Genomic DNA, 23,895 nt, shown 5'->3' with positions numbered 1-23,895 from the left:
AGGCACACCTCGTGGGCACCACTGAATACATGGCTTAGAAATGCCAACTTTTGGTGAATTTATGCCGGTGTTGGACCATTTCAAAGGGATGTCTTTGTGGGGCCAAGTTCAGTGGTCATCCAGACACCTCAACCTTTAGAAGGGCATTACTGAAGCCTGAGGGCCAGGAGCACAGGGCTTCAGGGTCATGTCACCCCTTCTGAGCAACCTGCCACGTGCCTCACTGTCCACTCCAGGGGCCCAGCCAGACCGGCCCCTGCCCTACTTGGCCCTCATGGCAGCTCTCTCCTTTGATCCCTCAAGCTCCCCAAACTGGCTCCCTGGTCAACAGGATTGCAGGTATGTATTCCCCTAAGTCGGTTTTAATGAAGGTAAAACACCTGGGGACTGGCAGTGTCCTTTGGAACAATGCGCTCACAAAGCCAGAACCAGGACCTGTCTCTCCCGTGGGGACACCCAAAGGGCCTCCTTCTGTCCAGTCATGTCACAGAAAACCACAGTGACAAGGTGCTGCCTGAGCACCGGGAGAAGACATCACCCTGCGAGCTCATCAGTTACTAACTCTCTTTAATCTTTTTTATGGCAACAACTGCCTGCAGGGCCGACTGCTCACCGGGCAGGGCTGTGGTGACCGGACAGAATACTGTGTCCCTCCAGCTTCTCTGCAGACAAGCAGCGACCTCCCCACAGTGGCGTCAGGCTGCCCCGCACAGTGAGGGGAGGAGATGACAACACCAAGGGGCCCAGGTAGTCCCTCCCCACTCTCCCACCCTTCCTTCATGTCCCTCCCATGTGGCTCCCCTGGTCTGGTCACTGGCATCTCAGGAGCAGGAGCCGCATCAGTGTGAGGGAGCACTGTCCGGTCCCCTCAAGGTCCTGGACCCTGCACCTGTGGCAGATTCTGTCTTCGTGCTGTGCCACCTGACGGTTATGGATCGCAGGTTGTAACACCACCCACCCCATCTGGGTTTATAACAGAGTTTCCAGGAGAAAGAAATGGAACACTAAGCCACACTTTTTTGTAGCAATTTAAATAAAAATGGTTTCAACTAGAAGTAAAATCTACACTAATAAAAGGATAATGTGAAAATTGGTCAGGACACCCTCACAGTAATGACTGAACAGCAGGCTGCATGGGGCAATCAGGCCAGCAGAGGTGTTAGTGAGGGACGGCCAAACCACTGAATAGCAGACTGTGTAGGGTGACCAGGCTGGCAGGGGGGTTAGTGAGGGATGACCAGGCTAGCAGAGGGGGCAATGAGGGGCGATCAGGCCAGCAGTGGGGGCAGTTGGCAACAACCAGGCCAGCAGAGGGAGGCAAGGAGGAGCAACCAAGCAAGTAGATGGGGCAGTGCATGGTGATCAGGCCAGCAGGGAAGGCAGTTGGGGGTGACCAGGCCTGCAGTGGGGGAGGAGGGCAGTGAGGGGCAACCAGACCAGCAGGCCCTGGGACAGTTAGGGGCAACCAGGCTGGCGAGGTGGGGGAGGAAGTTGGGGGTGACCAGGACAGTGGGGGTGGGGGGCAATTGGGGGCAACCAGGTTGGTCTGTGCCCTCTTGCATTCAGGAGCCCTTGGGGGTGATCTGACTGAAGGCTTTGGCAGTCGGACATTCTTAGTGCTGCTGCGAAGCAGAGGTTCTCGCCAGCTGTCAGCTTGGCTCAGGGCTTCTGGCTGAGTGGTGCTCTCCCTGTGGGAGCACACTGATGACCAGGGGGCAGCTCCTGTGTTAAGCATCTGCCCCCTGGTGGTCAGTGTGCATCATAGTGATTGGTTGTTCCGCTGTTTGGTTGATTTGCATATTAGCCTTTTATTATACAGGATGGAACTACCTGACAGTCAATGTGCCCCCCTGAGGAGTCCCAGATTGCGAGAGGGCACAGGCCAGGCCGAGGGACCCCACTGGTGCGTGATTGGGGCTGGGGAGGGATGTGGGAGGTTGGCCAGCTGGGGAGGACCATGGGAGGGCTTCAGGCGTGTTCGGCCTGCCTTGCTCAGTCCCAATCGGCCAGACCATAGCAGCAAGCTAACCTACAAGTGGGAGCATCTGCCCCCTGGTGGTCATTGCACATCATAACAAGAGGTTGAGCGGCCTTAGGATATCATTAGCATATTATGCTTTGATTGGTTGGACAGACAACCGAATAGCAGGATGCACTTAGTATATTAGGCTTTTATTATATAGGATTACATATAGGATCAGAAAATGGTTGCACTGAGCCCTGAGAAGTAAGAACAGCCTGGATGCACTACATCTACCTAATGAAACATTCTGATTCAATGTGCCAAAATTTCATCAATTTACCTACATTTCACTTGCTGGTGACTGACACAGGCAGCTCTAAATTGCCTTTATATCCTTAATGATAAAATTATTCTGCTAAGAGCATGTCACATCCATTGTGTGCTTTAAAAGCCTCCTGCCACTGTCTCCACAGCTCAGGGGCTGCAATGTCACCTGCCGGAGCAGGTGTGGGGGATCAGGGCCCAGCAGCACTGATGAAGTGTGGTGACACTATGATGGCTCAGCAGTGACACAGGGCAGAGTCAGGTACCTGATTCTCACCAAAGCCTTTGATCTCTGAAGGCAGGTGCGACCCCCATGCATCTTGGGGCAGGTATGTGAGCAGGGCTGTATTCGGCCAGAACCAGAGCTGGGGATTGTCTTATTTTAATTTTTCAAATCCTCGTGTGAGGATATGTTTGACTCATTTTTGAGAGAGGGGATGAGAAGGGGTGGGAGAGACACACACACAGAGAAACCTTGATTGGTTGCCTCCTGTATGTGCCCCCACCAGGGATCAAACCTGTAACCTAGGTGTGTGCCCTGACCAGGAATTGAATGGACAGCTTTTCAGTGCATGGAAAGATGCCCAACCTGGTCATACCAGCCAGGGCTTATTTTCCTTTTAAAAAACTTGCTTCTTCAGGTTAGCAAATATTGACAGTGAAGCTCTTAGAGGAAGGAGAGGTGTGGCTCACCAACTCAAGGATTCATTGGAGAAGAAGCAAATTCACTTATTCCAGTTCCTTATGGGTTATGGCCCCTCCCAAAGTGCAGGGGGTGAAGGTGGGGACTCATCTGGGAGACGTATGAGGAGAGCTGCCTGCCTGGGGCTGGGCCCTCTGCAGGGATTGTCCTTCCCTTGGCCGCTGACCAGCCCAGGGGACTTGGTGGCTGAGGAATCGTAAGGAGAGAGTCCCACAGCCACACTGCAGCTCCCAAGTCCACACAACAAATTCCATTGGGTGTTAGATGAGATTAGAAATAGTAACTTTTCCGATGGAAACCTAATGTGGGTGCTTTCACTGGGTCTCAAGCTGGGACAGGCCACTGCCCTCCAGCCACGCCCATCACAGCTGCCACTTGTGCCTTAGTGAGGTCTGTATTGCTTTGTTCTGGAGGTTGCTCAGCTGTCCCATTGTGGCTCTGTTGGCCTTAAGTGACCCCTAGGGCACATGCCATTTTGAAGGCCAGGACCTGTGGGTGGGCATACAGGGCAGGCAGCAGTGGGCTCCTCTCTCCCAGGGCGCACTGCTGAGTCACCACCCTGGAAATGGCCTCCTTTGGACCACAGCTTCATCCGGTCCAGGACCCAGTGGGACAGCGTGTGCTCTGCCAACCTAGGACACAGCAGGCGAGCCCCCTCCTCCCCCCCACCTCCTGGCACAGGGCCCTCTCTGCCAGCACACAGCCGTGCTGCCCACCACCCGGCCTCTTTCCTGGGCTGGGCACCCCCTCCTCACCTGATCTCACCTGTGGAGACACAGGGAAGGTGCTGGGAGCTTGTGTGAGTCCTGCTTGGAGACACCTCCCGTCTCTCTTTAGAATGTGAAGAAGGGACTTTTGTTTCTAAAGTATTGAAAGCTCAGCAGAAGCCAGGAACTAGCTTCCCCCATGACAGATCAGTGTGGCCCCAGAGAGCAGGGATGCCGGCACGGCCTCTGGTGTTTGCGAGGACACCCGTCTCTGTGGTCACTGGGGACATTTGTAAGGTGGTCCTCTCATCAGGGGCATCGGAAGGGCAGAGACGTACATTTTAGGACTCAGGGGATGGAGCTCCTCAGTGAGGAGCAGACTGCTCAATCCACAGGGACAGCATGGTCCTGGTTTCACCACCATGTGGAACAACTACCAGTACAACAACACCAACAACCCATGTCCATGGACACTGTTCCTATGGAAACACTGGAGTGAAAGTAGTCTTGGCATTTCATAATTCAAAGAACAAAGCAACAGAGTGTCAGAGATATTCTGTCTGTGGAAAGATTATTATAGTACATGTGTGCAAATACACCCATACAAATGTTAGCACAATTGCACATGCAACTATACACATGAGCACTTGCATGCACACACACTACGTGGCAACACACATGCACTCCTCCTAAGCACACTTGCACACACACACATGCTTGCACATCACCTATCCAGCAGCAGCCTAGAGGCAAGAGCTTGGGCCTCAGGACACACAGTCAAGATACAGGACCTTGTGAATACAACAGTTTGCAGAGGTTGTCTTAGGGACAGAAAGGGACAGAGATTCAGGGTGAATTGGTGTCCCCCAAACACTCCCATCACTTGCAGATGCCACAGGTTAGGCCCCAGCAACCTCATCATCCTCAGGAAAATGAGCCTCAAAGCAGAAAATCAAGCAAAAGAAGAAAACAGCACATGCATATAATTAAATACCAAGTTTGTACAAAGACTGTTATAGGTCTCGACGGGTTTCTGAGAGAGGCCCCGCATCTGGGTGAGACAGTAAGCGGGGCCTCTGCCCAGGGGCACCCCTTTCACCATCATGCAGGTGGCAGTTCACGGGCTGTTCTGTTGTTGGAGCCACAGGACCAGCAAGGTGATTCTAGCTCCATTGTTTGAGCAGTGAACTGGCGGGCATTTTCTAATGATTTCAGTAGAATTTTGCCCTGATTTTTGCATAGGACTGAGCCGTGTAAGATGCTATCAGGTGAAGCTGGGAGGCGGTACTTTCTGTCCTTCCCCATGATGCTGTAGGCCTGCACTTGCACCTCCATGGGACAAGCCCATCCTTACAGCTCTGACCTGGAGACCTGGGTCCCCCGTGGAAGGAGCCCAGGGGTTCAGGAAAGAGCAGGGGCGCCCTCTATTGGGGACTTCTCTCCTGTCAGCATAACCTAAGGCTTCCATTCACTTCACTGACCTGAATGGAGCCATAACTGGGAACTGGGGAGGGGCAGGGTGGGAACAGGACACTGCATTTCCTGCCTGGTTTTCAAATGACAAGAACAGTGTCTGTCACGTGTTGGGTGTGAGCTTCAAAAAATGCCTGTGACGGGCCTACCTGCTTTCCCAAAGAGAACAACCTGCTTCCCTAAAGCTTGGACAACACCCTTAAAATGTTCTCTTCCTCATCAGGTAGCCAGGCAAAGCCACCCTGGAGTGTCACTGTCAGAAAACCAGTCACAGAAAGGGATTTAAAACATGCCCTGGTGTGTCGTTTGCTTAGATCTGAAACAACCCTTTGGAGGGATTTTCCCAGGAAATGGAAAAGTAAACGAAACTCTAGAGAGCATTGATGAGTAAGTGGGGACGCTGGCCCTCACAGGGCCAGGAGGAAGCACGTCTGGGCTCCCTGTCCAACCTGTGGTTGGAGTATGCAGCCTCCTCAGCCCGGCTGCACACTCTCTAAGGTCCCTAGTTCGGTTCTCAGGGGACTCTGACCATCGACAGTACAACACTGAGACCTGGAAGCCTGTGACCCGCAGCGATGAGTCAGTGATAGATAATGGCCCCTGCTTCTCTCTCACAGCCTGATTCTCCTGTCTCGGGAGCAAAATGAATCATAGGGGCTGGGACATTTTTGTGAAAGGAATGCTGATGACCCACGTGGCTCAGAGAACATCACGAAGGCTTGGCTCTCTACCACATTCAGGAGGTTTCTGTTTGGTCAAGAAAAGGCCTTTTTTTTGTAAAGTGGGAGGGGCCTGTTGTCATTCTCTGTGACGTTTGTGGAACACCCCATAATTTAAAGTGAATTCGCACATAGATTTTCCAAGACTACGCAGGGAGGTGGGCAGCCAGGATTATTGAGCTCCTTTCCCGCAGCGGCACAGCCCCTGCAGATGGGGATTTCTCTGGCTTCCTGGGAAGCAGGAGGCACAGGGACTATCGGGTTCAAACGCAGATGCCAGCAGCTCTGCGAGGCCTCCCTGTCTGAACCACTCAGGGTTTTTGGGCAGAGTGATGGAACCCACGAGGCATCTGGGCCATCTTGCTCAAGGTCACATGAAGGGAGGACATCGTCAGATCCTCCCACTTCCCCTCTGCTGTGACTCAACCTTAACCTAGTATGGGCTGTGCATGCCATGGAGGTGCCGTGGAGGTGGCATAGCAGGTGTGGGTGCACTCTCCACTGACGTGTGAGCAGCTCGAAGCTTCAGGCATCGGGAAGTCAAGGGAAATCAAACAGGCAGAATCTGCTTATTCTTCCCCGGAAAAGACAAAGCTGAGTTTGTTATACGATTGGAATGCTTGCATTTCCGTTGGTTTTCACATTCAACTCTAGGTAATAATTCTCCAAGTGGAATATGTATCTTTGGAGAAGGGGACAGAGGCCTGCCTTTGAAAGAGCCCTAGGATTTGTACCATGTTCATCATGAAGGGAAAGGCCTATTGCAGGCCTTGTTCACGTTACATGGCATTTATGTTACACATATGTGTATGTATGTCATGCTCTGTTCCCCTTGAATAGACCAGGGGGACCCCAGGCTTCACTCCACCCTGTTCTCACTGCTTCAGGAATATGAGGCAGATCTCTGAGTGAAAGTCTACCCATGAGTCCCAGGTGAAACACTGCGTGTCACTGTCATGAGGCCACAGTGCAGCCAAAAACCTTCACATGAAAACCACGTGAGAACCTGTCCATTCTGCCCTGGCAGCAGAGAGGACTACATGTAAAGACAACTTTTATCCTTGGGGCACCACGAACATGCAGTTTTATAGGAAACAGTTACTTCCCAGCACCTCGAGTCAAGTCGTTCTTCGTAGTTCAAATAACCACCCTAGTATCTAGGCTTTGGGCCAATTTCACTTCCTTGTTAGTGATTTTTTATGGGAAATGTTTGGTTTTCGAATGCCCACACATAAGAACTAGCAGCTTCTAGAAATGTCGCACAGAGTGGAAAACCAGGGAAATCCACACAAAATAAAACAAAACAAGCTAGCAGCAGATGGGGACGGATCCCGGGCCCTGGGTGGTCAGGGCGGGAGAGGATTGTGAGGTGAGGAAGGGCCCGCCTCCTGAGAGTCGCACTGTCAATAAGGACAGCAGATTCACAGATCGCCCAGGTAACTAGAGAAACTAAACCTTCCTGGTGACAGTGCATTTACACATGGCCGTCCTATGAAACCACAGCTCCCAGCCAGCGTGTCACGTACCAAACACGTCGCTGTCCCCCGAGGGCTCCCGGGAGAGTTCTCGGAGGTTCCTCTTTTTCTCAGACTCCCCTCTGGAGGCCTCACCCTCCTGGAAAACAAAACAAAAAAGTGTTTTATCATCAAAATAATTTACCGCGCTTCGGTCCTCATGATTCTGGAGCCAAAAGCCACATCCCCAATCCGTCCTCAGGTCCAGAACAGTCCCAGTTCCATTGCTCAGGCCTGGCTCAGGCGGATTTACCATAGAAGATCTTGAGCTCCCGCTTCTCCTCTCAGCCTTAACACGAGGCCTTCTGTTCCAGGGCATATATTTTCACACAAAAAGAAACTGAGTATCATTCCCGATAAAGTAATGAGCTGACTCTCACCCCAACCCTGTTTTCCTGACATACTGACCAAGTTGAAAACATTTCTCAGTGTTGCTGGGGATGTGGGACAGGCAGGGACCCTCCTGGGCGCTGGAGCCAACAGCCACAGCCATCCTTAGAGAGCAAGCCACAACAACCTGCTGTCCCCCTGCCTGGAGCTGCCTCTGGAGCCTGGAGAAGGCAGAGGTCTGGGAACTCTGACCCCACCCGGCCAGGTCCCCTCATTGGCTTTCCTGTGCCCGGTGTCTTTCCTGACCCCCTATCCTGGAGATCTGACATGGTCACAGACACCCTGTTTCTTTATTCCTTTCTCCCTGTGACACTGAATGTTTGTTAAGAATGGGGATCTTGCCAAAACCTGTTTGGCTCAGTGGATAGAGCGTTGGCCTGTGGGCTTAAGGGTCCCGGGTTCAATTCTGGTCAAGGGCATGTACCTTGGTTGCAGGCACATCCCCAATGGGGGGTGTGCAAGAGGCAGCTGATAGATGTTTTTCTCTCATGTTTCTAACTTTCTATTCCTCTCTCCTTCTCTCTGTAAAAAAAAAAAAAAAAAAAAAAAAAAAAAAGAATGGGGATCTTGCCTTATGCACCTTTCAGTCCCCAAACCTCACAGTGTCTAGCACCCAGCATGTGCTGGTGAGAAAACTGTTCAGTTTTATCTTATTTAAGAGTAGTTCAAAATAGACAATTTGTTTTGGCAGTGAGCACCAAAGATGGGCTAAGAGACATGGTTTCTTATCTACCTGTTTAATTTTAGAAGAGAGTGCAACTGGGAACAGAATTTTCTGATAGTTTCTTTCGTCAGCTATACATTCTTTCACATGTATTTGTTTCACATCTGGCTTCTTTGCTGATATCAGTCATATTCTTCACTAAGTACAAAACAATAGTTTTATTTGAGGGCTAATTAATAATTATTATGTAGCTACATGTGGATTCCACTGTGGATGTAATTTTTTGTGCTTTAGCATCTACCAGGTCACCTCTTCCAACCTATTCCATCTTCCAATGAAAACTGGGAGTGTTTTTCCTCCCCAGTGGTAAGTAATGTAGGGAGGGCATTTTAGGTTCAAAGTTAAAGCAAAGGATGAAGGTTGGTCATGTGGTGCCAGCTTCCCAGGTTCATGGCTCAGGCCGGAGAGGCAGAGGCACCTGTATCTGACCCCGCCCTGTACGGATGTCTGTCCTGTAGCCACACAGCATCCACCTAGCCTAGAGCAGCCTCAGGCAGGGCCCAGAGTGGAGGTGAGGGTCAGGACCTCAAGCTTCACCCCCACCTTGGGTCTTACCCCTCAGTATCAGTGACGTGCGCACGGTGGGGATAGGGGAAGTACGTGTTGCCCTTGGAAATCTAGTGACTAATTTCTGTTCAAATAAGAAACTTGTTCCTGAGACCTGACACTGTTGTTATCCCACGAACATAAAAATATCCTTATGACTAACACATTTTTAATAAGCAAAATGTCTACAAGCAAAACAAAGAACATCAAGATGATGAGTGTCAAATGCAATAGAATTTTCCTGATAAAGAAATAAAAGCTTCCCACAAGTTGTAAACACTCAGGTACACAAATGAAGGGCCCAACTCCATAACTCAGGAACCTCCAGAGTGTCACTGTCCCAAGTGTCCTCATTCCCAAATGTGTCTGTGGCTGCCAGTGTCTACTAGGTAAATTCACTCGAAACCATTACCTTTTTTCTCTTCAAAATGTTTGTGCCAATTTTCCCTTCCATCAGCCTAAGTATGTGAGGGCTGGCCTAGTGAGAGTCCATTTACTTTTCCATAATCATTTTAGGGGGACATGCAATGAGAAAAAATTCTTATAATTAAGGTAGTTTTAAAAATATTTTCTACTAGAGATGAAATGTATTATTCAATAGCATTGGCATAATAATCACTATAAATTAAGTAGTTTGCTGCATCCCCCATACTTTTTTACTCAACGGTTTTCATTCCTGTGTGATGAACAACATGTCTTGTTTGGTTGATCCGTTCTTTGCTTAGAGAATGAGCCCTGGAGTAGCACAGCGTTCAAACCCCACCATGTGTTTGGTGTGCGCCCCATCCCCCCTCCTCATATCTGCCTGGTGCCCCTTCTGTCACTACCCAGAGTGCAGTGCAGGCCTGTTCCACCCCACGACTCCTCCCTGGGCCCGAGGCCTCTCCTTCCTGTGCATCTTGGGTGCAAGCTGAGCTCACAGTCTTTGTCATCTTTACTGGTTTCGTGCACCGACCTGAACAGGAAACCATGGGATGGAACTTGTCAACTTCAGTGTTGGAAGGGTTTGTAAATTCTCTCTAAATAGAGGAGTGTATATTTCCTGCATTTATATATATATATATATATATATATATATATATATATATATATATATATATATATAATTGATCTTTTACAGAGAAGAAGGAAGAGAGGGATAGAGAGCTAGAAACATCGATGAGAGAGAAAAATTGATCAGCTGCCTCCTGCATACCCTCTGCTGGGGATGTGCCCGCAACCAATGTACATGCCCTTGACCTGAATCGAACCTGGGACCTTTCAGTCCGCAGACCAAGGCTCTATCCACTGAGCCTTTCCACTGAGCCAACCAGTTTCGGCTCCTGCATTTCTTAAAAAAAAAAAACAAAAACAAAAAACAAAAAAAAAACCACACACACACAACAATAGTGCCTTTCAAATGCCTCCTCTGGTATGGTCAGGTGATAAATATTATCTGCAAAGAGGCACTCAGAGCCCCCAGGCAGCCGGCTGGGTGTCCACCACAGCCAGGTGAGAGTCTACTCTCAGGGAAGACTTGCTTCCATCAGATCCAGAGGAAATCGAATTAGCTCAAACCAAAGATCCCAGCTGGACTGAACGGCCTTGGGAGATGCTCTTTCCACTGTTCTAGGGCTTCAGGGGTCCCAAGGGAGAAGATCCGGTGAGTTGGGGACCCTTTCTGGGATGCAGGGGGCAGGGTCACCCTCCTTTTTCATGGCCTGTGTTTGGGGTCAAATCTCAGTCCTTCAACTGTGTGTGTGTGTGGGGTAGGGGGAGGTAATAATAAAAACTCTTCTTACAACGTAGAGCTTATTACTCAGCATTTTTGGTTTGTTTCTTAAAAAACAGAATTATTCTTGCTGTAAGCTGGGTTTGGATAAGTAACAAAGGATTCTAGCAAAACACTGAAAGCTTTTGGGATCAAAGTAAAGAACATGAAGAGACATGAAGACTGGGATCATGTGAACCAGCTCATTGTGAAGCCATGTCTCCCCTCACACAGGGTCAGGGCAGGACGGGGACATCCATGCACGGGCAGCCGTGGCCTGTGCAGCCGAGACATTGGAGAAGTTCTGGGCTGGGTCAGTCCTGGTCATGGTGAAGGCTGTCCTGTGTGTTGTGGGATGTTGAGCAGCATCTTTGATCTCTGCCATAGGAAGCTTGGGGCACCCTGCCGCTGTGACAACTGGACACTGGCAAATACCCCACCCGGGGTGGGAAGGGGCACCCTGGTTGAGAGCCACTGGTCTAGACAAAGGGAAGCATCAGAAAGGAAGCAAAACCTACAAATCCACTTATTTGTGTACTTTCCATAAAGATACATATAAGTCATCAAAACGCTACTTTTAAAAGAACAACTGGAGAGCAGGGATGGCATGACAAGGATTAAAGACTGACTGAGGGTGAGAATCAGATGGAATTGAGTCATGAAAACCAGTGCTGCCTCCGTAATGGTTTCTCAGATGTGAGCCTTAGATATGCTCTTAAAGCACAAGCAACAGAAGATGTTCTGGGAGGCTGGACTTCAAACTCAGAAACCGTCCTGCTTCAATGGACACCACCGAGAGCACGAAACCACCGCTCAGAGAACCGGAGGAAGTGTTTGCAGATTGTGGGCTCGATAAAGGACCAGTGTCCAGCATATGTAAAGTGCTCCTACAACTCAACAAAGAAAAACAAACTGCCCAATTCAAAGCATGGGCAAGAATCTGAACAGACATGTCTCCAAAGAAGATATACAAATGGGCAGGAAGCACGTAACAGATGCTCAACATTGTTATCCGTTAAGAAAAGGCAAATGGAACCAGGCTGGGGTCCCACTTCACACCATGATGGTGGATACAATAAAAAAGACTGTAATAATTATCATAGGCGAGGATGTGCGGAAGTCAAAACACTCATCAGCCAGTACGGTGGAGGACCATTGTGGAAGCAGTATGGTAGCCCTCAAAGTTCAGCCTAGAAGTACCATGTGACTCATCCAATCCATCCCCAGGTATATGCCCAAGAGAAATGAAAACATATGTCCTCACAAAACATTACCCATGGATGTTGTTAGCAGCATTCTTCATAATACCAATAGGTGGAAACAACTCAAATGTCCACCTAGTAATGAGTGGGTAAATTCCTAGTATGGAATGTTACTCAGCAATGACATGTGCTACAGTGTGGATGAACACTGAGAACATGATGCTCCAGGAAAGAAGCCAGACACACAAAATATATGGTTACCCATATATGAAGTGTCCATATATGGTTACCCACATATGAAGTGTCCAAAACAGGCAAGTCTATAGAGACTGCAAGCACACCAGTGGTTGAGTCAGGCTGGAGAGTCGGGTGGGGTGGGGAGTGGGTAGTGACCGTTAATGGGCAGGAGGGTTTCTCTGAGGGATGAACAAATGTTATAAAATTAGATTGCTGTGATGGTTGCAAAATCCTATGAATCTGCCAAAAAACCCACATGGATTTATACATTTTAAATGAGTACATCTTATGTGAGTTCTATTTCAATAAAAGCCATTAAAAACAGCAACATCTGCACTCAACAGCCAGGACCCAGTGGCTTTTGGCTGGGCACGGGTCCCTGGGGGGCAATGACATGGAGGATCAGGATCCTTCCCGCCCATGCTGGCGGGCAGACCTCTGTGGAGCCTGCGTGGGGCTCAGTGCCAAGGCCTAGGACTGGCTTTTGAAATGTGGGAAATTAAAACTTTGGAAGACTTTGACTCTTCTCTCTGATGGCTAGATTGGTTAATTCTACTTCTGGCCAGAGTGATGAACGTGAATGGATTTATAAATAAAGGCGGAGAAAATGCTTGCTACTCAACACTGAGGACCCCAGAAGAAAAGTACGAATCTCACAGAGCTGAGATTTCAACACCAGGACTCCTTCCTCGACCTGTGTGTATGGTGTCAGAGGGCACAGGAAGTGTCCTTGGCTACATGAAGTCACTGCCCAAAGGCTCTGTGAGTACAGATGAGTGACCATGTGTAAGGTGGGGAATAGGGTCCCCACCTCCAGCTAGCAGAGTAAAAGCCAGGCATCATCATTACTTACTTCACTACTATCCATCTTCTGACATTTTTCTATATTTTAGAGAAGGTGGGGGAAAAAGCTTCTTAAGTAAAAACAGGGTTTAATGTGTATACCAATGCAGTGAGGTTAAGAAGTGGAAGAGAAGAATTTTGTAGAACTCTAATTGCACCTGCCTTTTGGTTTCCTCGCTCTAAATTTAGGGACACACTTGCCTTGCAGAAGGAATGGTCCCTGGTCTGTGCAGATGCCCTTCTTCAAAGCTGAGCTCTGCTACTGCTCGGATGGAAGCGGGAAAGCCTCGGACAGAAACTTGCCCGACTCGCTCTGGGAGCTGCAGAACCGAATCAGGCGAAGGCCTGTTTCCACTCTGCCAGCATCAAAACCAGCTACCTGAAGTTTAATAACCAACCAAATGCATCTCAAGCATTTCATACCTACAGGTGCAGACAGACGCCGGTCAGCAAGATTAATGAGATCCATTCTTCACTTCTTCAAGAATGAGAACATGATATTCCTACAAACGCACTTACTTGCAGGAGAAATTTTGCTTTTCAGGCCACAGACCTTCCCCCTGGTTTCATAACTGACAATACAAGTAACTCAGATCATAGTTATGAGAAGATAGAAGCTTCAGACTACTTTTATATTTTGAAAAACCTGCTATGGAGCAGGCAACACAACCCACCAGGTCATAGGACAACTCAGTGACGCATGTGAGGTGCATCCAAATTGGTTCCCTGTGGTTCTCAGGAAACGACCCTCCTGTGTCAAGTGCTGCAGGGATTGTGACTTAACACTCACCCCCGGTTTCCCAGACTTTACTGTGTTGTTACAAACTCACGAAGAGAAATTTAAAGTCGCAAGGTTGATTTTCTTTTAAACACCGAGGCGATGATTAAAAGGCACGTGACTCCATGTACCTAAACAGAGGAACCAAGTGCTTTGTATCCCAGTGGTGGAACGAGAAGGGCCTATGGCTAGTGGGAAGGCAGTGTTAATGCTCCTGGGGTATTCTCCAAACACCAAGTCCTATTTCCCTTTGAAATTTATTGCAACAAACCTCTTTTCAAAAAGACTAAAACTGTCAGAAAGTAGAAGAGAACAGCTAAAGATTTCACACTGTTTACTTTACTTGAAAAGCAGGGTTCTGGGCACCTAGGGGTGAGGTGTATCTGGTGGGGCCACACTGTCCCTTGAACATATAGCTATTTAAATAGAAGTCATTGAAAATAAATAGCACTGAGAGTGTGGTTCCTCAGGTGGACCAGCCACACGCCGTGTGCTTCCTGCCAGGTGTGTCTAATGACTACGCATCGGGTGACACAGACAGAACATTCCCACCAGAACAGATCCACTGCAGCCGTGTCTGTCTGGGGTGGGTGGAGGGTGGGGGTTGGCAGAACACGGCGGTGCCCTCTTACTGCACTGGTGCTTGTGAAAGACAGCCTCCTGTTTTGCAACTGAAGTCTAGAGGAACCCCTTAGGGGTGTGTGTGAGGGAGACGGAGCTGAGGTAGAGATAGACAGAGAGATAGCAGGAGGAAAGGAGAGTGAATCTGAGACTCCTGTAGGTACAGAGGAAAGTCTGTGTGCACCTCGCAGACTAAGAACTCGCCTCGTCGTCTAGGTGGCTCTGTGCAGCTGAGTGTCAGAGGAGGTCAGTACATGTCTGTGGGGAAATGCTTTCTACATTTCAGTTCCTTAAGCTCTTAAGTATAGATTATACGATTAACCTACGAATTACCTGAGTTCTCAAATAAAAAAACCAAACTTGTTTACGGGACTTGCCTAAGAAATTATACAGACAGGTCTCCAACAACTGCCAACGCACTGCAATCAACTCAGAAATGTCCAATTTTGGGGTGAATTTGGGGCTCAAAGGCACCATGGCTCTATCACATGATGCCCCAGGCTAAAGTCTAGGGAACTGGAAGGATTTCCATTTCTCAGTGACTCTGCTTTCCATTCTGTGACATCGTTACCATGACAGTAGCTGGTTTTAGCAGGAAGTGCAGGAGGAGAGTGAAGCAGGAGAGAACAGCGATGCTGGATTTGGGGTTGGGAAGGGCCTGGGTCTCAGTCCCACTGGTGCTCCTGCCCCAGCAGTGGGTGTGGACAGTACCGGCCTGGCTCAGCAGGCAGAGGGCTGGGAGCCACTCTCTGCTGACACTCCCAGGAACCCAGGCCAAAGCCAAGAATCAGAACCAAGTGGAGGAGCTGATTAATGCCTGTGAAACAGGTGGGAAATGGCGAGGGCTGCGCTGGAAATGCAAAGATGAATTCCGGCAGCTTAGAAGGATTCAGATGGAGTTTATTTCCACATTTCCTGTCTAGCTGCATTTTGAAAACATTCCACAGTAAGGGGGGTGGGCAGGGCTGCGGAGGCCCCAGCACTGGACTCCATGGTGGTCTGGAGTCCAGGCCCAGATCTGGGGCTGTAGCGGCGGCCGAGCGCTGCCCTGGAATTGCTGGGGGCTGGAGGGGAACAGTCTACTGGTGTTAGCAGAAAGCCAGAGCCACAGCACCCACTCCGAGGACTGAGGTCTCTGAGCCCCTCATTCTTACCTTCTGGGCTTTCTCAGTGAAGATCTCCCGCTTCCCCGCGTGGTTCCCCATCCCGCACTGAGGAAGCTCCAGAGGCTGGAAGAAAAAAGAGAAGGTATTAGCCTAAAGCTGGCACGTTTAGAATTCTCCGTGTTGTTTTTCATCAGGACACATGCCTGTGAGATGCGCTGTATCCCTTCCCGAAGAGAGAAAACTAAAACCCCAAACTCAAGACACAAGGAACATCTTATTAGTGGTCCCTCGGAAATGGTAGAATATAGGGAGCTGCCGATCTCAATGCTGTTCCGTGACAAATGCATGCCGGGTGTTTCCTCATCGGTAAAATGATCAGGCCGTCCCCAGCAATCTTGGGAGCTGTTTCTACACAGACACATCCGTACAGAGGGGGTCACAGCTCACACGCGGGGGCCACGCCGGGAAATGACTGAGATGCACGGAGGTGCCCACAAGTGAAAGGTAAGGAGTCCGTGCTCACTGCCCAGGGAGTCGTCTGCACAGAAACCTCAAGATCAGGCGGCTTATCAGACAAGTATGCCAAGAATCTGCAGAATTTCCAGGGGAGATACAGTTGGATTTTTTTTTTTTTTAAAGTTTGTATTTCTTGTTCCTATTTCCTAACCCAAACACTAACAGCAAATTCACAGGTCTCCCCCTGCCCCCCCCCAAAACAAAACAAAACAAAAAAAAAACAAAAAAAAACCCCACAAAATAAAACAAACAGGGTATAAAACTGAATAATTTAGCCTAAACCCATTCCAACACACTTTGGGTCCCACCGCATCCCTGTACCGGCACTAACGCCAAGCTCCGTCCACACCCCTGCCCACCTGGTGCAGCGAGGGCTTTGCGGGCAGTTACACCTGTAGCTTTCCATGATGCATTCTTAAAAAAAAAAAAAAAAAAGACACGTGGGTCCCCACCTCCTGCAGAATGCAGAACAGTTTTTCTCCCAAGGTCACAAGCATGAATCATTTCCTAAAAAATGGGGAAGGGGGTTTCTAAAATGTCCGTGTCTGAATGCAAGGCAGCGCATCCCCTGGAGGCAGTCTTCTTCGGAAAAGAGGGAGCTGCCTGCTGGCATCTGGGTTTCCCCAAAGGTGCCGCAGCCCTCGGGCCTCGTCGATACCAACGAAGGATGTGGATGCTCTTTTCAGGAGGACCTCAGTGGGCACACGGATGGTCCTCAAGACTGGAGAGAAAGGACCCAGGACACCTGACAGTTCGCCTCCCAGGGTGTGGGGGTCCACGAGCCGGCACAGGAGGAACCACACAGCCACCCCTCGACAGTGTGGAGATGCGCGCCGGGCCGGAGCCGTCTGCAGAGAGAGCCTGCGCAGGGGGCGTTTTAAAGTGCTGGACTTCAAACGGCTCAGATGAAAGCAGTGAGAATGTGCCCGTAAATCAAAGACATGGTTCTAGTGGTGACAAATGCACTAGCTTTGAAGAATCATATGAATCCCTCATGTTTCACAAGGAGAGTGAAAAAACAAACAAACAATGCTTTAAAGTGTATGATTTTAAAAATGCAAGTACAGCTTTTCGGATTATTCCAGTATGAAATGGGAGTCCACCATCTACCTTCCCCATTTATTTAAATTAGACAGAAACATCTTTTTGGGGTGATGTCACTGAAGAGACTGAGGTTTGGGGTCACATATACTCCTTTCCTTGATAGGAATGGGTATGGAAATGGGAAGACAGACATTGTGCTGTCCTCATGGGGTCCAAGCGGTAGTCAGAGAGCATGCGTGCGTGGACAATAGCTGTTCCTCTTTGATTCCATGTAGGGTTCTAACTAAATGTTAAGAACTTGTAATCTGTATTGAATACATGAAATGGCATTTCCCCAACCATTTGCGCGTCTATCTCCCTGTTTAAGGAATGAGAATTGGTCTGTTCTAAACTAAGCACAGGAAAAATCGTTAACTTCATTAAGGTTGACAGCTTGGCCTTTCGGGGCTCTCTCATTGCAACCATATTTGTTTTCACCTCGCCAGCATCTCTAGCTCACGTCTCTATCTGCAGTCCCCTGCCTCGGCCGTCTCCATTTCCGTTGACCCTCGCCCCATCTTTTCCTTTCCCTCGCTGGCATCAGGTAACCCCAACCTAACTCTCCCTCCTCCAGGGAACAAGCCTCATGCAGGACGACAAGTGACTATTTGGGGGTTGCTTTTGGACTAAGGGGGAGTGTTTTGGTGTGAAGAGTCTCTGAAGCACAGCTGAAATCTAGTTGCAGATGCTTCCTTGGCTCCTGGAAGAGAATTAATCATTCTTCCAGCATCTCTGATCAAATCCTCCTTATGTTTCAAAGCAAAACCTTAGGCTACCCTTGGGGGGAACTGTAATCAACATTTAAAAAACTCGTGGCTCTTGGACACAAACAGAACAGACTGAAGTACCATTTAGAGCAGTTAGGGTCTAGCCTTACACACACAATTTACATACAAGTCAGACAAGAAAAGCAAAGTTAACATGTGATGTGTGGCAGGCCCTCATCAGTGGGAAGACGGCCTCTGAGCAGCCTTGATGGGCACTGGGACTGCATCCGGTGGCCCAGCCGGGAGAAGATGGCGTGGACAGGCAGTCGCCTGCACTCTGCTCTCAGTCTGACTGCGGGTGGGAGGAGGGGTTGGGAAGGCCGAGTTCCTCGCTGTGACTGTGCCTGAGAACTCCGCATCAGCAGCTGGGCTCTGTAATCTATGAGAAGAACCATCTGCAAACCAGAGAGCCGGAAGATGGGGGTCATCTTCATTTCATCTCACTGTTGCAATTCATCAAAACGAGGGAGCAAGAGGAAAACGTGGTAAACATGTGGAATGCCGCATGGAAGCCAGGCTGACTCTGAAGCATTTCTGGGTAATTTCAGAAGCTTTGGGTGAAATAATGCACAATGAACAAGTGGGAAGTGGGAAGGGCTTTTAGGTTATATCAGGACACTGTCCTAAGGCAGAAATTCAATTCTAGATGAGATTTCCTAATAGGCATTGGATTAGTGAAAATTTCCATGCTGACAGGATCATCCACAATTTGTGTCAGCTAGATAGAAGCTAAAATGAAGCATGTGCAGTAGAAACCTCAAGATTGATGGGAGAGCGATCCAACCTAATAGTGTGGCTTCATTTCTATAATAAGCTCCCACCGCTCTGAGATTTCTGCCTATTTTCTTGGTGGAGACCCTGAGAAATCAGCACATCCCTCGTGCATGTGAGCGCCTAAGAATGGGGCAGCTGACATGGTGGAGGCATGGCGGGGAAATGGCTTCTACGTATTTTAACCAGGGACGTTCTAACTCTTCCAAGTGCTGTACTTGAACTTGCAGAAGCTCATCACTGTGAAATGCATGGGCTGCCTGCCATGCTTCTACTGCACATGCTTCATTTTAGCTTCTATCTGCAAGTTCAAGTACAGATCATTCTAAAGTGCAAACAGGGCAATTGAGGCCTAGGTTCCAATCCAAGTTCCTGCCCATGACCGAGGGCAAATGACTCACCTGTCTGAGCCTCAGTTTCCTATACAGTAGAAGTAACAAAAGCTTCCTCACTGAGCTGGTGAGAATGAGATCCATGTGGGAGCTGGTGAGGGGTGGGGAGAGGGTGGGCCCTAGGTGCTGGCTGGTCCCTTTCTCATTCGTCCCACCAGGTGTCTGTCACCAGGATGGGTGGTGAGCAGTGCAGGAGATGCTCCTGGCTGTCCAATGACCCACCATCATTCACATTACAGAGACCTTTCTGTGGGTGCCCACACATGTGTAGATCCACTCCAAACTGTCAAGTTCAGGGAAGGTAAAGGAGTAAAGATGCCAGTGGCCCTTGAGGAGCCCAGAAGTGACCACACTCAATGAGCCCATACCAAGTTCCCGCTCCATCACAGACGGCCCATGCGTTTCACAGTTATGAGCTTCTGCAAGTTCAAGGGCAGCACCGGGACTACAGTCAATGGTATTGCCACAAATGTGGATGGGGCCAGGCAGGTACTACTTATGGGGTGCTGGATTACTCTGTAAGCATGTAAATGTCTAATCACTATGTAGCACACCTGAAAATGATATAACATTGTGTACCAACTGTAATTGAAAAAAAATTAAAAATTATATAAAAGACTATACTGAGAGCGGGCAGTGAGGGAAGAGATAGCCATTCCCCAAACTTCAGAGACGCCTTCCAATATTAAAATGCTAAACTGGCTATTTCTGCAGGGCCCTTGAGTGCATTTTTACAGGAAATGGGATTATTGTGAAATTTTGTTTCGTTTACTGTGGAATAGAGGTTTCAATTCAAGTCTTTCTAGAAGGCTGGCTTCATAGATGTGGTCCCCAAGCATCTTTCCTGTCTCCCCAAACCTCCCCCAATGTGAGGAGATAAACAGAAATTCAAGGCGCCAGGAGGCGGAACCCAGGGTGGGGTGGGGCAGGGTGGGGCGGTCTGTTATCTGCCTGTTACTGTACGCCTGGGCTCATTTCTAATCAACTTGTCTAGTTGTCTTTATGTCCATATTGTAGGAAATGCACCACAGTTGTATAATCGTTATAGACTCATGGCTCTTTTGGCTTTAGTTTCATAAGATGCTGTTGGTTGGACAATTTTTTTTGTTTGAGTCCATGTTCAAGAAAGCACTCCTGCCGAAACCGGTTTGGCTCAGTGGTAGAGCGTCGGTCTGCGGACTGAAAGGTCCCAGGTTCGATTCTGGTCAGGGGTATGTACGTTGGTTGCGGGCACATCCCCAGTGGGGGGTGTGCAAGAGGCAGCTGGTCGATGTTTCTCTCTCATTGACGTTTCTAGCTCTCTATCTCTCTCCCTTCCTCTCTGTAAAAAATCAATAAAATATATTAAAAAAGAAAAAAAAGAGAAAGCACTCCTAAAGTGAATGTTTCAATGGGCAGGGTTGCTTTCACAGTGATGTAATTATAGGAATAACCCTGTAAACCTTTATTCCCATTTTACCGTTGAGAAACTAACGCTGAGAAGGCTGAACCAAGCAATAGAATAACAACGCCTCTAGGAAAATATTTCAGTTAAAAATTGGGGTCCGTCGGATGTTATGAACTTATTGAGGAGGCAAGTCCAAGATAGCACACGTTTCTAAACTGTCAACACAATAAGAGAAGGAGGGCTCTCCTCTCACAAGCATCCTTGAGAAAATAAGGGTTACAAGGACCTGCTCCTTATGAACACCTGTGCATGCATACAGTTTGATAATGAAAACCGGCTTTCTCCACTCTCTGCCTAAGATCTTACAGAGACAGCTGGTGAAAAGTGCACGCAAAGGAATGATTTGCGTGTTAATTCCGTGCCTCCCTATTCTTATTTACTGCAGACCTTAGCAAATTTAATTTCCCTCAGCATCTGCTTTCTCATCCTCTCTGCAGTGTGGCGTTGTAGAGGATTAAATAGGGGACAGGCAGATGAAGCCACCTGCCCACCACAGTCCAGCAATATAACGGCCTGTCTTCCCATAAAGAGGGGCGGCCTGTCTTCCCATAGAGAGGGGCGGCCTGTCTTCCCATAGAGAGGGGCTTGTGTGGTACGTAAGGGGCCCGAGGCACAGGAGACAGATATGAAGCTCTTAGGAACCCAAAGCGCCTATCGCTCATGTATATCTCAACTGTCAAAGTTCACCTTTCTTGTGATAAAAATTTTCCAGTAACTCTTCATAATGAACAGAGAGCCAGCAGGCCATCTGTCTCTTGTGTGATTATTTGTGTATAAAATTTCAGGGCAAGTTTTCTTCTGTTCTGATGCACTTGTGTTAAAACACCATAGGGACATCATTGGTGGGGAGGGCCTGAGGGGGGTAGTGGGCTGAGGTCCCCTGGGCCACAGAGCAGGATCAGTGAGAAACCACAGAAGCACTGAGCCCACAGTTCCCAGCTCAACATCCACGCCCTGGGAATCCACCAGTCTTCCCAGCATGGAGAGAACGAACATGCGTGTGGGGTGGCAGAATTTAAAATCCACCCGGGAGTGACGTTTGCTTTCTTTGATTTTTAAAAATTCACTAAAGCAGAGCTTTCACAATTCCGTGTGCTTTGCCATTAACGTCAGAGGAGTCTTTACTTTGCAGTAGACTGTGAAGGCACCTGGACTGTCCTGTTGTTGCTACAGAGCAGCCACGGTTCCTGCAGAGCCTCCCAGCCGAACCCAGGGCTCTTACCTCTCAACCCGCTGGGGAAGGCTCAGGTCGCCCCTGCGGAAAGGTAGACACGGATCTTTCCATGAGCCCCAGCCACCTGCATTGTCTGCAGGAGCACCCCGTGCTGATCAGGGTGTCTTTGCCTTTTGGAGGTGGCCTCGCTACACTCTGGAGGGATGACAGGCGAGGGGAAGGTGATGGTGCGTTTTCACATGCTAGAGAGGCCCCTGTGGCCTCTGACTCATGTGCTGAGCCCCGAGGGAGCATCTGTCGGATGCAGACTGACTGCGTGAAGACCGCGTCCCAGGAGAGGGATAACGTGAGTAAAGTGCAGAGAAGGACAGTGTGACAATTCCAGAGTGGCTTCATTCTCTCCTCTTTGGGGACAGGGTGAGCCCTCTGGAGAGTGGGAAGCTGATGGTCCCTGCCCATCCTTGGGAGACATGGTCCCTGCCCCCCCCTGCACCCAGAGCAGATCCTGGGCCCAGTAACCAGCTTCCCCTGGTGGGTGTGGTTCTCGAGAGGATGACTGTGCGCTCCCAGCAGGTAAACCAGACCCTGCGGCCCCTAAAAGGCGATACAAAAGGGGATAGGTGAGAGCAGAGTGCTGGCAGGGCAGACAGATAGCTGCGTGTTTAATCTTTAAAAGAAAACCCAGTGAGTAAGTTTAAAGAGCAAGGAACTCATGTATAAAATAAACAAAAAGGTGAGCCGCTTAGGTCTCCTAAGCTCTGAGGAGAGAGAAGAAATATCTGTGTAAAACCAGGGAGTCACAGGAGGCCGGTGTGCTCCGGTGCCCACAGCCAGGTCCAGACAGGCCTTTCTGGTGCAGGGCGGGGACTGGCTGGGCACACGCAGGGCACACCCTCCCTGGGAGGATGGGAGGCTGGAGACTGTAGTCCTGGTGCCTAACTCTGTCATCCCCCTGCCTCTGTGCACAGGCCCGAAAGCAGGTCTGCCCTGCCCATCTTCCCATCCAGAGGTCCAGGGCGGGGGCAGGCCGGTTTCCCAGAGAAAGACCCAAGTGTGAGTGGCAGAGGGCGTGCCCCTCTTGTAGGCAGGCGCTCTAGCTTGCTCCTTATCTGAAACCCCGGAGGGTAAATGTTACTTCCTGGGGAGCTGTGGGAACAGCTGGTTAATATTTCACAGTCACCCGAGGATACCAGGCATGAGCAGGAGGAAGAATAAGCCCAGCCGGGCGTGGCCTCAGTGGCCGGCCCCTGTGCCCTGCCTCCCGGGGGCACGTCCCTCATTAGTCAAGGAGGGAGTCATGCGTGGTCTTGTTACAGGCCCATGCGTGCCACCCGGCCCAGGACACTGACGATGTAATTAGAGGGAATGCAGCCATGCGTGTGCCGCTGCCACAGGCCCGCGTGCGCCAGGTTACCCGGGACACCACAGCAGTGATAGAGGAAGCGGGAATACTTCGAGCATTGCTCATGGCCAGTGATGGAAGGGCACCCCGACAGCCTCCAGAACAACTCGTAGGTTCCTTAATGCCAGGCAAGGTGGCTCCTCATAGCTGTGTGTGGGGAACACATGTGCCGGCTCAGGCCACAGGAATGCATGTGGCCCGGCACCATGGAGCTACAGTCTGAATCTGACTAACGCACCCCCCGGTTTACCAGCCCCCAGAGGATACTGAATCCCCGGGCTTGTTGATCTGATCTCCAGATTCTAATCACCCACCCACCTGGGCCCGCAGGAGACACAGCTCAGAGCCCACCTCCTACGGGGCCTCGTCTTCACAGAGGCATGCACCAGTTTATTGGATGAGTCCTCACTTCTTGAGAAAATAGAAAGATAAAGGAAGCTAGCAAATGACAATTATATTAAAAAAAAAAGGGCAGTGACATGTCCCCGGAGAGTATGATGCAATGAAAAGGACTCTGGATTTTGAGTTAGGAGTCCTTTGATGGTGGCCATCACGCCCTGGAGGACTGTCTGAACATTTCAGAAGTATGTCCTCTTCATCCTCTCACCCCTCATGCACAGGTAACCCACTCTGAGGCCTGAAAGAGTGGGTAATGCCCTCCACGGGGCAGTGACTGGTGGGCGGGGTGGGCCTGGATCAGTCTGGTCTTGGCTGTGCTTGTAGCTATAAGACAACACATGGTC

At 49.6% G+C, this 23,895-nt stretch overlaps 1 protein-coding gene across 11 annotated transcripts in view; it reads right to left on the bottom strand.

The window, feature by feature from the left end:
• LOC118708074 (myelin basic protein) overlaps positions 1-23,895 on the bottom strand; it is a 77,248-nt gene that overhangs the window by 41,935 nt on the left and 11,418 nt on the right. For all 11 annotated transcript variants that reach the window (XM_045574660.1, XM_045574659.1, XM_045574663.1 and 8 more), the window contains exons 2-3: positions 15,649-15,723; positions 7,416-7,503 (exon numbers count right to left, since the gene is read on the bottom strand). In XM_045574660.1, the coding sequence (XP_045430616.1) occupies positions 7,416-7,503; positions 15,649-15,699 (139 nt within the window). In that variant the 5' untranslated portion in view covers positions 15,700-15,723. The remainder of the gene's footprint in view (positions 1-7,415; positions 7,504-15,648; positions 15,724-23,895) is intronic.

This window comes from Pipistrellus kuhlii, unplaced genomic scaffold (assembly GCF_014108245.1).
Source record: "Pipistrellus kuhlii isolate mPipKuh1 unplaced genomic scaffold, mPipKuh1.p scaffold_m20_p_6, whole genome shotgun sequence".
NCBI lineage: Eukaryota > Metazoa > Chordata > Mammalia > Chiroptera > Vespertilionidae > Pipistrellus > Pipistrellus kuhlii.
Note: the sequence above shows the minus strand (reverse complement) of the source record. Positions and strands in the feature narration are given on the sequence as shown.